The following is a 13,462-nucleotide window of genomic DNA, read 5'->3' on the forward strand; positions in this document are numbered from 1 at the left end:
ACTTTTTGAGAAAGAGAAGCAGTACTGCAACAATCATCAAGAGGATAGCCAATAGTCAGTGTTACAGAATAACCGGAATCCTTAATCAAATTCACAATATCTTTGTGACAAACGTTTGTAATGTCTACGTGGTTGACTGCAAGTATGTGATCTCCAACGTTAATTCTGCCACACCGCTCGGCAGGAGAGCCTTCGATTATTCTACCAATTGTTGAACCAGCTTTATTAACTGATGAAATAATAACAAAACCAAATCCTTCGTTTTCCATTCTAGTAACTGTAATGTCGTAAGGATACTGAAGGTTTAAGTGTCTCCCATAAGTTGTATGTAGATTATCTTGAAGATGTTCTTGCGTATTAATTCTACGTCTTATTCCGAGAGTCACGCGACCGTTTTGTGCAGCTGCTATCATTAATTGCACAACATGATGATGAGAACAGTTCATTACACTCTCTCCATCTACAGACATAATCAAATCCCCTGTATTCAGTCGATTATCCAAATCGGCTGCTCCTCCAGGTACTATGTGACCCACTGAAACCTGCTGACCATTGTATTGTTAAAATCCTTTTATTATAGTTAACAAACCAATGTAGTTTGATATGCCTAGCAACAGGTTTTTTCATTTGTTGTAGTTTCTGCACATTTTACAACTTAAATTTATATTGTAATTTCTCATTTATAAAGGATTAATAAAATTATCAGTACTGTAAAGATGATTAATATTTCAAACTAAATCTGTGTAACTGTCCCCTTAAGAAAAAGGTCACAGGTACAGGAAATACGGATACGATAAACAAACCTACTGCTTGCTTTACAAATGAACTAACCTGAGACCCTTCTTCTGTACCACCAACTATCCTGAAACCAAAACCTGTGTCTTGTCTGACCAGTGTAACCAGTGTTTCTATCCATTCAATATCGGGAACCATTGGACAAACCAATTCATTAGGGTACTGTGGATATCTGAAAATGTATATTGTACAATCAGTTTTTATAACTGAGAAAATTTGATTACTTCATATAATTTTAAAAATATTACTAATATACAAACCGAGAAAGAGGACTGGAATGTGGCTGTTCGTGTTCAAAGCTTGTCGTCTCTTTGCGCTTATCCCAAATTTCTCCAGTATCCACATTTTGCTCCTGCCCGATGGAGTAAACATTAAAATCTTGTTCACTGTACTGGGAATGTGATTGAACACTATAAAGATCTTTGTAATAATCAGAATGCATACTGCCATTTTGCTTGAGCACATTATCGTGATGAGAAATATCAATGGAGTAACCTTCATTGTTCATCATTTTATCATTTGTCATCCAATCTCTTTTCGCAATATTCCTTATTCCATCTTCATCCAGATTGGTCATTGTTGCAAAATTACCCGCCAGATTGGATATATTCGCTTTGTACGGATCAGTGTAATACATTCCGCTATACTCGGAATATTTATATCGATTATCTAAAGGATTTAATTCTTGATCCCTTTGCATCTCACTCCAATTCGACCTGTTCGGATCAGTTGGTGATTTTGAGCGAATTCTGGTATCTATCAAAGGCGTCTTAGGTCTGCTAGGTATAACGGTTTTTGATTGAGTACTGTAAATATCAGCCGTTGGTGTTTTGCTTCTATAGAAATCCTGAGGAATTTTTTCCTTCTTGTCTTTTGATTTTGTAAATGTTCTCTGAACATGTATTAACGCCTCTTCGTTGCGTGGACAATCCTTTAAGACCTGCACCACATCAGAGTGGCACTTATTCCTTACATTAACATCATTTATATTTACTAAAATGTCTCCCTCCATTAAATTCTTGCAACGTTGGCGATCTAGGATCTTCTTAACCTTCTGACCATTCGCGGAATCAGCTATGGTAAATCCAAATCCCATCGCTCCCTTCACTATTGCGATGCTAAGGAATTCTGGCTTGGAAGACAGTGGAGATTCTTTGCAGTCATTTACATCAATACTCTCTGACAATAAAATATCAGTACTGCTTGGTCTCTTAATTGTATTAATCTTTTCAGAAATGCAAAGGTCTGGCATAGAATTTATTGATGGCGTGGCAAGATTCTCTCCATTTTGTATACCATGAACTGGCAAAAATGAATTGTCTAGAAAGTTGAATCGTCCATTTTCTTGCAAAGGACGATCCAAGTCCAAGTACATCCCGGGATTTTCTGTTAATACAGCTACAATGTTTTTAATATTTTTCTGTTCTTTTTTTAATGAAATACAAAAAAAAAAATTAAAGTACTTAATATTTCTAATTACCTGGTGCATTAACAGCAATTGTTGTCACTACTTCTGTGTTTGGATCATTTGGATCAAAAGGAAGAGGATATCCTCGACATGCTTCCAATGTAACTGTTTCCCCACTAGCAATTGATTTGAAAACATTAACCATTTCATTATGTGTAAAGCCAAGTACACAAGTGTCATTGACATATACTAATACATCCCCTGAAAATTTAATGATAAGTTAAATTTTTATAATTATGTTATTGATTTTATTTAAAGTGCTAAATGTGGAAAATGTGTTACCAGTTTTTAATTTTCCATCTAGCCAAGCAGGTCCATTTGGTACAACACTTTTAATTTGTAGAAATTCCTCAACAGAGTCATCTCCACCAACTATAGTAAATCCTAAGCCCCTTGAACTTTTAATCAATGTAGTTCTTATCTTCTGACCTTTCAGTTTCTCAGGATTTCTAGTAAAATTTGGACTTTTCCTTTCATTTAAACTTTGCTGTGCACGTTTCGCCTGTAATACTGGATTCTCATATTGAGTTCTACGATTTACATGATCAATAAAATATGTGCCATAAAGAGTATCATCAATTTTCTCCCAGCCATAAGGTAGTTCATCATCAAGACATTCCTCAAGAGATCTTTTTTGAAATTTAGATAAGCGTGGATCTAACCAATGGGAGGTACCAGTATTGTGACTGTAAAGTTCAATATTATTAAAATATAACTTGATTGTAAAATAAATTAAAATATTTAGTATATAAAGAAATACTTACTCTATAAAATAAACTTCCCCTGTCTCAGTGTAAGCTTTTTCCCAATTGGGTGGTAGAGGTCCCAATTGCTCTTCTGTAGCTTGAATGTGACTTCTAACATTTTGTTCTTGGTCAGAATTACCCGTACGTTGCTCAGATCCTGTATTATATAGATATGTAGGTGGAATGCGATGACTTTCTCCATCATTTCCACTGATCGTCAAAATTTCCTTGTCCATACTTTCTTCTCAAAGAGAAAACTCAGTTAAAAAAGCTACTTATAAACATCAAATACAATTTTATTTTTCTCAAGAAATTTATACATACCATCATTTGCATTGTCCGTGCTAGGTGAATCTTCTGTTTTAGAGGTCATTTTTTAAATATTTGTTACCTCGTTAGAAGCCTAAAAATAAATGCTATTATAAGTTACAGTAGAAAAAAAATACTTGTATAAAATATTCAAAAAATTTCCTAATATTATTAAAACTGTAAGGTCAAGTATAAACAAAACAATTGTAGTAACTAATATATAATCTAGGACTTATTCCAAAGTTTAATAAAAAAATATTACTGAATATTTTACAAAAACGAGAACGTATTAAGAATTATAGGAAAAAGATATAAATGAGGAAAAAGCTCAAGGTGTTACTAAGGTTCTTATGACTCATATTTGAAATGTCTAAGAGTTGACAGAGTGCAAAATAAATTTGAGTTTTGGTGACGAACGACTGTTATGCGAGTGTGTGGTTTAAAATAAGATTCATAACGATTTAATTAGTCAGTGTTTAAAATCGAACATCAAGTCAGGCGAGAGAGTGTGTATGGTTTTATATATTATAAAGTGGGAAAGGGAGGCGACACAGAGTGCATTCTTACGAATGCATTCACCCGAGTCTGGCATAGCCCACATATCGCGAAGCTTTCTAGCCGAAGAATATGACGTAAACATCAATGTGAATGTAAATAAGTCATGATAAATTAGATTATAAGGTAAAATCGGTAAAACTGCCCGAATCTGCCAGACACTTAAAATCGAGGCTAGTCAAACTTAAATAAGTAAATACTGATAAAGAATTAATAAACCTTATAACTACAAATCTAACATAAATGGCTCGCGTTTCCATTACGGAAATATCTAATGGTATTTTTCTACTATTCAATCAACTTACATTGGCTTTTTATGGCTTTTCCCATTGCTCTAATGAGAATTGTACGCCATCCGTCAATGCGGCCTAAAATAATTTCGCCACTGAATCACTTGTGGATCACACAGAAATGCTCATCTTATTCCAAACGGTAGTCAAAGGCCTCCTCCTTTCTACTGCTGAACGTGCTGAACTGTGCTGAACTACTGTCTGGGATAAAAATGAAACATATGAAACAGAAATCACTCTGCTAAACACGCACGCACGCACGCACATATACATACACACATACATACACACATACACGTACTCGCGCAATACTCGTGCAACTACTGTACACTGCTGCACACTATACGCCATAAGTGATGATAAACGGTGAGAGATCGGTACTCCCACTCTTGCAACTTTTCCTATGCAACACAGGTAATTGGAGCCACAATGGGGGTACTGAATTCCCATCGTCTACCATCAACCATCAATCATGCATAGGATGGGCGATGGGACAGAACTCCGATGAATCCAGGAGTGGCATGAGACGAGTGCCTATTTTTAATAACATTATACTGATAGTGATAAATAATAATGACATATATATTCTTATCTTCAGATGAACCTATCATGATAGTATCATCACTATTATCTAGTATGTACTATATACAAATATAAAGGACGTCCCGACGACATGTTTTTGTTACGTCTGGTATATGGAAGGAAGGATAAAAAATGGGCAAAAAAAGTACCTCATATGAATCATGTGACTAACTGACCACAGTTGAAATGCACAATTATTGGACTGGATTGGACTTGGACAATTGGACATGTTAAAAAATTAAAGGAAGTACTATGCTACATTGCCGACAGTAGATGTGTCTGGATGTGTCATTAGACACAGCGGACGCCCGACGCAGCAAAAGTCAGAGCAGGCCAGAGACTAGAGTAAGACGAGAAAGTTTTCTGAGTCTCTTGCTCTTGGTTGGTTGTTCTGGTCGATTGATATTTAATACCCGCCAATTTCAAATATTAAAAAGAAGTAAATTATGTATTTCAGCTGAATCTTTCGTAATTGTTCTTCGCGTCATTAACCCTTTGCGGACGACAAAACTTATTACTCCCCGATAAATGGCGACTAAGAGTCGCCTCTTGTCCGCAAAGGGTTAACAACATTTTTGCTAAAAAGAGACATGTTTGTAATTACATAATTAACAAGATATTGATGAAATAACAATTAAAAGCAATGATTCTCGACGTTATTGATGTATTATTTTTACATAACATCAGTATATAAAAGATTGTTTAATCTAAAATGTAAAAACTGACTGTTTGTTCATGATTTCTTAAGATCAGGCACATTATGTTATTATCAGAATAATAATTAACATGGAGATTTATAAGTTATGCTTTATAGACTGCAATTATGTTGAGAAGAACCATTATGTTACAATCAGGAATTAATGTACATTTTTATATGCAATTGATTAGTGAAAAAACGAGTTGTTAGAGCTGTACAAAGTTGTAGTTATCAATAATTTTATATTTGTCTTCTCGATAGTGAACTAAATCGTCCATAAAACGCATACTGCTTTCGTTGTGCAATTTTGTGAGAACAGGAGGTAGAGGTATTATTCCAGCAGTGTTTGCTAGGTCATCGTAGTAATGACCTTGCGCGGGACCCATCATGTGAAAGTGTCGATTTGCGAAGCCCTTAACAACACATTTTTTTAGTTCTTTGGCTTCTTCCTGTAGCATTTCTTCCTTTGATGGAAAAGTTTTTTCTCCGTGCCAGAAACGTAGAACAAATCTTACCTACAAAAATTACAACAATTTATGTAAATAATTAGCGATTGTCCATATTCTTTATGGAAGAATCAATAAATAAATGAATCTCAATCTATAGAATCTTTCAATAATTCTACATTTTATGAATACTTTTTATAATCTTTTTTACCCATATTTATTTTTATATATGTAAGTGGAAATTTAATACTGACAGTTACCTGTAAATCAAACATGCTGAAGGCACAAACATAAAATGGCAATCCAATTAGAGCGAGTGTTGGATTATTTATGGAAACCAAGTGTTTCCATAATGGGGTTACCATATTCGAATCGACGCGAATCCCACAGCTTTCAGCCAAAAAAGGAAAACTGTATTGATATCCTTAACGAGAAAAACGAAGGTTTAAAAATGTCAATTAAAACGCAGTATACCATAAGTAACGTAATTATTCTATTATATGAGAGAGAGAGAGAGAGAGAGAGAGGATAATTATTTATATAAAATACAAACTGAATTACCTGTGCAGTAAAAAATTACATCTATATCCTCTTTGGTACCATCAGAAAATATAACTTCCCTTTCTTTCAATTCTTTAACATCCGACTTCTATTAATGTTTGATAATAAAGCTTATTCAAATTTACATCTTCATTATCGTTATAAAAAACTAAATACTGTTTTATTTGAGATATTTTCGAATGATTACCTGAACAACGTTGACCGGAAATTGTGTTAATATGGTTTCTTTCAAGTGATGGCTTAAAATTACACGTTTTGCTTTAGCAGATATTTCCAGGGCTAGGTCCATCCCTATACAGTTTGAATGATTGTCTGCTACAGTTTACACACTTCATTTTTAATAAATTATTTAATTGATTTACTAACCGGAAGGTCCCGCTCCTAAGACCACCACGATTTTATCTTGAAAAATATCAGGAATTCTATAATCATGACTGTGCAACTGTTCTCCTTGGAAAATCTTTTGCCCTTTTATGCTGGGAATGTTTGGCTGGAAATAATGTCCATTGCATACCATAACAGCATCGAAGGTTTCGTTAATCATCTCGTTTTTACTCAAATCTTTCACTCTCAAGCTCCATTTCCGGTCTCCGTTAATCGGTTCAACCAACTCCACATTATGAAGGAACTGAAGACAATCGAATAAACATTATTTGAAATGGTTACTATTGATTTAATCTTCTATTATTTAATTATATATTCATTCAAATTATTATACTAGGTATACACACTCGTATTTTTGTTCGAATGCCGAATTTATTGCAGTAAGAGTTAAGAAATTCAAGTATCTCTGTCCTTGACAAATAGCTTTTTGCATTATCAGGAATTGGATAATCTGGATAACCCATCACTTCTTTAGGAAGATTTGTTCTGGAAAGATATTTTACAAATTCCTTAAATTAAATTCACATAATCTTGATCTACTCTCTTTTATGTTAAACATAAACAAACTTACACAATAATAAAAATTAAAAAATATACCTTAAACTTTTATACATACTACTATGTATAGGTAAACCAAAACGATCTTTACCAACTTCTTCATTATATACCCAAGTACCTCCAATTTGATCAATTTTTTCATAACATATTACTTCATCAGATGGTTCCCTTGTAATACAATGCTTAACGGCCGCTAAGCCTGCTGCACCAGCACCGATTACAGCAATTTTCATTTTCTAATTTTTTTCCAATCCTGCACACAAATATATAGTGTAAACATTGAGTTCTATCAACTATAATAATTACAACACCTCTTTAACAGAAAAAGCAGAAATGATAACTCAGTTTTTCCATCTTGTTAATTTTGTATATCATAAGCACTATTTATCACAAACGCAGAACACATTAAAAAAAATTATATTCAATTACATAATTACTACCTTCTATCACACTACAGCTTATGATCAATTTTGTATATCGAAGAAACTTGAGTGAATTTTTTTAGAGAACTATCAGCAATGACGATGCATCAGCCAATAAATAGTGTCTGGTGGACGTGCTTAATTTACAGAGAGCAACGTGTCATTTGAAATATAACTGATACGATAGCGAGGCCTGTGATGTTTACCATAAATGTGAGACAGAAGAGGTTTGAAGCAAGAATCGGTGATAATAGATAGATGTGACCTTCGATCTCACCGAGATCGGTGCTTTTCTCCATTCCGAAATCTTTTAATTCCTGATTACCCTGAATTCTCTGCTAACAATTCAATCATCGATCTTAATCTAGCATTGACATTGTAGTCGCTTTTGCTAATTACTTGCTATTTATAATTATAAAATAAATGAAATACTCATCAAATATTATTAAGAGCAATTAGCAGTTTGTTAATTAAAATTAGAATAGCCGAAAAGCTCGTTAAGTGCAAATAGAATTGATTAGAGTTTCTCAAATGAACGGTGGACATACAAGAATTTAATTTCGTTCGTTATAATTGATTTATTGAAATGACTTTGCGAATCAAAGGAATGAATGTCTTTATTAACGAATTTACAAACAATAATTAATAATGATTTAATGGTGAAATCGTCTTACAACCGAATATGCTATCGTATCTTATTAATCACAAAATTAAATCAGTTAGACTTTTTTTCCTTCACGTAAATTTAACAGTTGAATATTTCTTTGTAATTCTCATACTTAAATGCGATATAAAAATATGTTATGTACTATAAGTAAGAATTTTTTGCCATTTTCATAAATAATCTTCGAAGTGTTTTCTTGTACTTTGACAGTTCCAAACAAATTGAGCAAAGCTATCTCTCCTTAGAGTAAATACTTGACTCCCACTCGTTTTTAAACAAACTATATAATTTCATTGCTGCTCTAGCATCTTCTACGGAGTTATGTTCTCCAATCTGTATTTCTTCTCCTAACAGTTCATGTACAAGTCTTTTTAAGCTAGGTGTCCTCCCATTGCATATTTGGCGAAAACGTTTATATCTTGATGTATCTCTTAAGGAACGGTATGGATGTGATAGAAACAAAACATCCAGGTCATGTTTCAATGCATGCCCAACCAAAATATGTCCTTTTAAAATATCAGAAACTTCTTTCTGTACTACAGAGAATTCTTCTCCATTTTCTAAATGATGTGGTCTTATACCACTCACCGCAGTTCTGTAGTCTTTAACTTTTTCTCTTGGCTTTACATATTTGTCATATAAACAGTGCCCATATCTATTTACAATAGAAACTCTTGCTATCATACTGTCTGTACCATCTCCAATTCCTACCATTTCACAATCTAATGCAATTTGTTTTGTTATTGATGTTCTAATTTTTTCTGGAAGAGTATTATAAATTTCCATACTAACAGCTTCTCTTCCCTGCAAAATTTATGATTGAAATATTAATAAAAAACTGTGAAACATTCTGAGATTGTATATATTCAATATTTCTTTATCTATACTTACTACAGATACACCATTGGTTTTTCTTGATCTTTTACTATTCCTGATATTGCCTTTCATTTTAGATTTTTCATCACTGTTCTCCTTTTTTTTAATTGTAGTTGAAGTCTTAAAATTTTTCCAATTACTACCAGATAAACATCTTTTTGTAGTTGTAGCAAACTGGTCATTATGCTTCGTTATATCAGTCATCTCTAAGTCTTTACAATTACTGGTACAACATAAAATTCCATTGTCTGTATCCCTATAAAAAATTATTAGCTTAATAGATTTAAATCTTGTATATGTTTTGTCAGCAAAGAAATATGATAAATCAAAGTGTTATCCTCAGAATTTAATGACATCCATATATATATATATACATATCACAATACCATACATCTTTGTTAAATAAAAAATTATATACTTTCCCTTTAAATATTTTCTTACTAATAATTTCCCTAACCTCAAAATTATAAGCGATTCAATTTATACCATCATTGACAAAGGATATATACATATAGATATAATTTACGTGTAATTAACTGTTAATAACCCTTTACCGAATAACAATCAAGCTAAGAGAGATAAAGTATATAGAAATGTTTAAATCCTGATTAATTTTGAATTTTTAATTCTTGGTTAAATTTGTAACCTAACTTTCTGTTAGATTTGAAAGTGAATGTTCATTATGTTAGGTTAAGAGTATACGGCACACTTACAGAATATAATTTGATGCTTCTTATTACAATTCAAAATAAACAGAATATTTCAAGAAAAAAAAATTCTGAATCTGGTTCTCATCGATAAAATAATCAATTATACCCATTCCCTTAATATTATTCAAAAATAATTTAATGTTTAAACTGAATGAAAAGCCGTTACTGACTACTATAAGTTGTCTGAGTACTGATACCAATCACTTGATTTGAGTCACTTCGTTCTGCATTGTACTGCTTCCTAAAAAGAGGAGCGAACAAACAATAAACTCAAATCAATTCTATTCCGAGTAAAAATACTTTAAAAACAGAGATTATTATAATATAATTCACAAAAATTGTTGTATTTCTATCTTCCCTGAAATATGCTCGTTTAATGCGGTGTGAGTGTACAAAGAAAAAAAAGAGGAAATTTAGTACAATAAAAATGAAAAATGCCGATTATTTACAATTGATTACAAATAGAAAAAATCTTTATCCGTGAATAACGCAGACGACAATTAGGAAAATTTTCATCGGGTCATAGCTATAGCTGGCCATAGCTGGCGCTCTCATTAAAGATTTAAATCAATAATGATTTTTACAAATTTTTCAAGCCGGTATATATATACTATATTACTATACTATGAATTAAAATATTGCCGCATGCTTCGTTAAAAATAATGTTACCTTTTCCATGCGTAAGCATACGCTAAGAGAATGCAGACAGCAATAATTAAGTAATAAGTCATTTTTTCTTTAGGTTATTAAACAAAGAACATTTTTTCTTTCTTAGGATTCAACTGATTTAATTTTTGTTTAACCGGGGCCCACCATGCCATTTTTATAACCACAAACTGATTCTGACCGCCCTGACCGGCCTGAGGTGAGGCTGTTGCTTGCTGCTGCTGCTGAGTGAGTGCTTGTGGTGCTTGTCTTAGTTGATAGTTGTCTTACTGCCGGCGTGCCTGACCAACAATCATAGTAAACAGAACAGAACACCCGGAACTTACAAAAGTGGACGAAAAAGATCTGAAAAGATTTAGGGCATTCAGACGTTTTACTGCCAGTTGCCAGAGCGGCAAAACAATAATAATTGATTTACACTAATTTAAAAATGAACAGTCCTGGTTTTTCTTATTAAAGGGAAAAAAAACAATTTAAGACAAAAAGAAATGGATAATGAGTTCAATGCAGTTAATAAAGAAGTTTTTCCAGAACCTCGCAAGAGGTTTTGGCTGGTATGTAAAAAGTTTTCAGTAACAATTACTTAACCTTTCCAGACATTGAAGATCCTTAAATATCAAGAGAAATAATACTTTTCAGAAAAATTTTTATTTAAACATTTTTCAACTCCTCTAATTTTTCCATCAGTCATAAAATATTTCCAGTTTGTAATTGCTTGACCATTGATCATAAATTATGAATATCACTGTTTTTTTTTTTAATTATTTTCTTTTGAAAATTTAAAACAGAGATCTAGAAAACGTCCAAAAAGTGATGCTATTAGTCTAAGTTCTATGGATATATCTATGGATTCTGAAACAGGAAAAAAGAAAAAAAGAAGAAGAATCACAGAAGTAGCTAGTAGTATTTTTGCTTCTACCTCTTCTGGCAATAAATTGGAAAATAGTCTTCATAGGTCATTTAGCATACAGCCAAGTCCAATGGATATATCTATAATGCAGGATGAGCCAAATAATGATGTTTCATTGAAAAAGCAAGTGAATATTTATAAATATCTATAAATAAAGGTAACTCATAATTAACTTTATTGAAATATATACTTTTTAGAAAGAATCACAGTAAGGATGAAACTGGTATTTTGACACTACGGAGCTGGGTCTTTGATGTGGCCAAAATAACTTCAAAGGATGATTTATATAAACAAGTAGGGTGTAATGAAATAAAAAGGCAGGAGGCAATATATGAATTATATTGTGGAGAGAATGTACTGCTTAATGATTTATGTACTTTAAAAGATTTTTACTATGAACCACTTTTGGCTACTTGTATATTTACCTCAAATGAGATGCATACTCTTTTTGGTAATATCACACATCTTATTGAAATTCATAGTAAATTAAGGGATAAATTAATAACAATTCGTGATTCTTCTGGTTTTACACATTCCATTGGTGCTACTATTTGTAATTGGGTAAGATGTTTTAAATGAGGCTGTAATCTATTGAAATTTTAACAGTCTAATAATCCATTACTTTTGTTCAGATTTTACTTCTAAAAGAGCCTTATTCAGAGAGATGCAGAAGTCAAGTCTGGGCAAGACATATATTAGATGAAAAACGTTCTACTAGTAAGAGATTTCAACTATTTTTGAAGAAGCAGCTTGATTTGCCACGCTCTACCGATTTGTGGACTTACTTAGATGCACCAAGATCAAGAATTGTAAAATATCCTATATTGATAAAAGAAATTTTAAAATATACTCCAACAGATCATGCAGATCAATTATTTTTGAAAAAAGCAAATGACTGCATAATTAAGCTATTAAAACATATAGATACTGCTATGGGAGAAGCAGAATGTAAACTAGCCCAATCAAAAATTAATGTTAAAGTTGAACATGACACTAATAAATGTATAGAAAAAGCAAGTACATTGTATGCCGAAGGACAACTGAAAGATGTTCGAGGAATTGTAAGTTAATTAATATTTAAATAAATTTAAAAATCATTAGAGAATTAACGAAATTATATATATATATATATATATTTTTTTTTTTCAGAAATATCAATGTTTCCTGTTTGACACATGTTTCGTATTGTCGAGGCCTACGAGACGTATCTACAAAAAATATAATTTAACTTTTCCTGTTATTTCAAGGGAAAACATTTGCGTTGATGCGAAAGGAAAAAACGAAACTAACTATGGATTTAAAGTTGGAGATCATTTATTAATATGTGAAGATGGTCATGGAAAGAGACATTGGATAGATTCTATAAATAGGATGCAGTGTCAATATAACAACAGTGATGAAGGCAATGAAAAGGAGAACAAGGCAAAAGTCTTGATGCCAAAATTGAATAAGAATAAAAGAAAATCTACTGGTAGCGTATGCGAAACACACTTTTCTTTCTCTATAAGAAAAAGCCTTACAAAGCAAAAGAGAAATAGCGTTGGTCTGATATAGACTAAGACTGAGAGAATCATTTATTTTTTATATTATTTGCTCTATGGATTTACTACAGAATTATTACACATTAACAGTCCAACTTGTATACAATCGAAATAATAATTTTGGAATATTTTAATAAGGAAAAATTTGTGTATCGCGTAAAACTGTATAATAATTTAAGATCACACTACTTTCAAATATTAAGTTGAAAGAAATTTTATGCAGGGTGAGAAATGTTATGTACTAATGAAAATATCAAACATAGTATATAAAATCATTAGTCA

General features: G+C 32.1%; 4 protein-coding genes across 13 annotated transcripts in view; 1 reads left to right on the top strand and 3 right to left on the bottom strand.

Moving 5' to 3' along the window:
- The window catches only part of LOC136776837 (membrane-associated guanylate kinase, WW and PDZ domain-containing protein 1-like), a 10,594-nt gene extending 6,156 nt beyond the window's left edge, over positions 1-4,438 (bottom strand). For 3 of the 5 annotated variants that reach the window (XR_010823159.1, XR_010823158.1, XM_066732716.1), the window contains exons 1-8: positions 4,179-4,438; positions 3,334-3,412; positions 3,028-3,250; positions 2,546-2,949; positions 2,276-2,464; positions 1,056-2,193; positions 832-967; positions 3-545 (exon numbers count right to left, since the gene is read on the bottom strand). Coding sequence is in view for 3 of the 5 variants with exons in the window: in XM_066732716.1 (XP_066588813.1) it covers positions 3-545; positions 832-967; positions 1,056-2,193; positions 2,276-2,464; positions 2,546-2,949; positions 3,028-3,250; positions 3,334-3,382 (2,682 nt within the window). In the remaining 2 variants the exon portion in view is untranslated. The remainder of the gene's footprint in view (positions 1-2; positions 546-831; positions 968-1,055; positions 2,194-2,275; positions 2,465-2,545; positions 2,950-3,027; positions 3,251-3,333; positions 3,413-4,178) is intronic. The other 2 variants (XM_066732717.1, XM_066732718.1) reach the window with 2 other exon arrangements.
- The window catches only part of LOC136776843 (rho guanine nucleotide exchange factor 3-like), a 20,384-nt gene extending 6,922 nt beyond the window's left edge, over positions 1-13,462 (top strand). Inside the window, exons 2-6 of the mRNA XM_066732728.1 lie at positions 10,839-11,283; positions 11,518-11,766; positions 11,841-12,200; positions 12,272-12,700; positions 12,789-13,462. Of these exons, the coding sequence (XP_066588825.1) occupies positions 11,218-11,283; positions 11,518-11,766; positions 11,841-12,200; positions 12,272-12,700; positions 12,789-13,193 (1,509 nt within the window). The 5' untranslated portion in view covers positions 10,839-11,217 and the 3' untranslated portion in view covers positions 13,194-13,462. The remainder of the gene's footprint in view (positions 1-10,838; positions 11,284-11,517; positions 11,767-11,840; positions 12,201-12,271; positions 12,701-12,788) is intronic.
- On the bottom strand, positions 5,356-8,218 carry Fmo-1 (Flavin-containing monooxygenase 1). 5 transcript variants are annotated; one of them, XM_066732731.1, is made up of 8 exons: positions 8,020-8,218; positions 7,431-7,644; positions 7,181-7,319; positions 6,816-7,077; positions 6,637-6,740; positions 6,450-6,537; positions 6,149-6,312; positions 5,356-5,957 (listed from the first exon to the last, which is right to left on the bottom strand). In XM_066732731.1, the coding sequence occupies exons 2-8, from the start codon at positions 7,622-7,624 to the stop codon at positions 5,649-5,651; spliced, it is 1,260 nt and encodes a 419-aa protein (XP_066588828.1). In that variant the 5' UTR covers positions 7,625-7,644; positions 8,020-8,218; the 3' UTR covers positions 5,356-5,648. The 5 variants fall into 5 exon arrangements, with proteins under 5 accessions (XP_066588828.1, XP_066588827.1, XP_066588829.1 ...); XM_066732730.1 differs by having other exon boundaries at positions 7,832-8,218; XM_066732732.1 differs by having other exon boundaries at positions 7,703-8,218.
- On the bottom strand, positions 8,413-10,948 carry LOC136776848 (RNA exonuclease 4). 2 transcript variants are annotated; one of them, XM_066732738.1, is made up of 4 exons: positions 10,733-10,948; positions 10,067-10,304; positions 9,369-9,609; positions 8,413-9,281 (listed from the first exon to the last, which is right to left on the bottom strand). In XM_066732738.1, exons 3-4 carry the CDS (start codon positions 9,555-9,557, stop codon positions 8,709-8,711), a joined length of 762 nt encoding a protein of 253 aa, XP_066588835.1. In that variant the 5' UTR covers positions 9,558-9,609; positions 10,067-10,304; positions 10,733-10,948; the 3' UTR covers positions 8,413-8,708. The 2 variants fall into 2 exon arrangements, with proteins under 2 accessions (XP_066588835.1, XP_066588834.1); XM_066732737.1 differs by lacking the exon at positions 10,067-10,304.

Source organism: Prorops nasuta, unplaced genomic scaffold (assembly GCF_024137725.1).
Source record: "Prorops nasuta isolate Cenicafe-Biocafe unplaced genomic scaffold, Cenicafe_Pnas_1.2 PNAS00010, whole genome shotgun sequence".
NCBI lineage: Eukaryota > Metazoa > Arthropoda > Insecta > Hymenoptera > Bethylidae > Prorops > Prorops nasuta.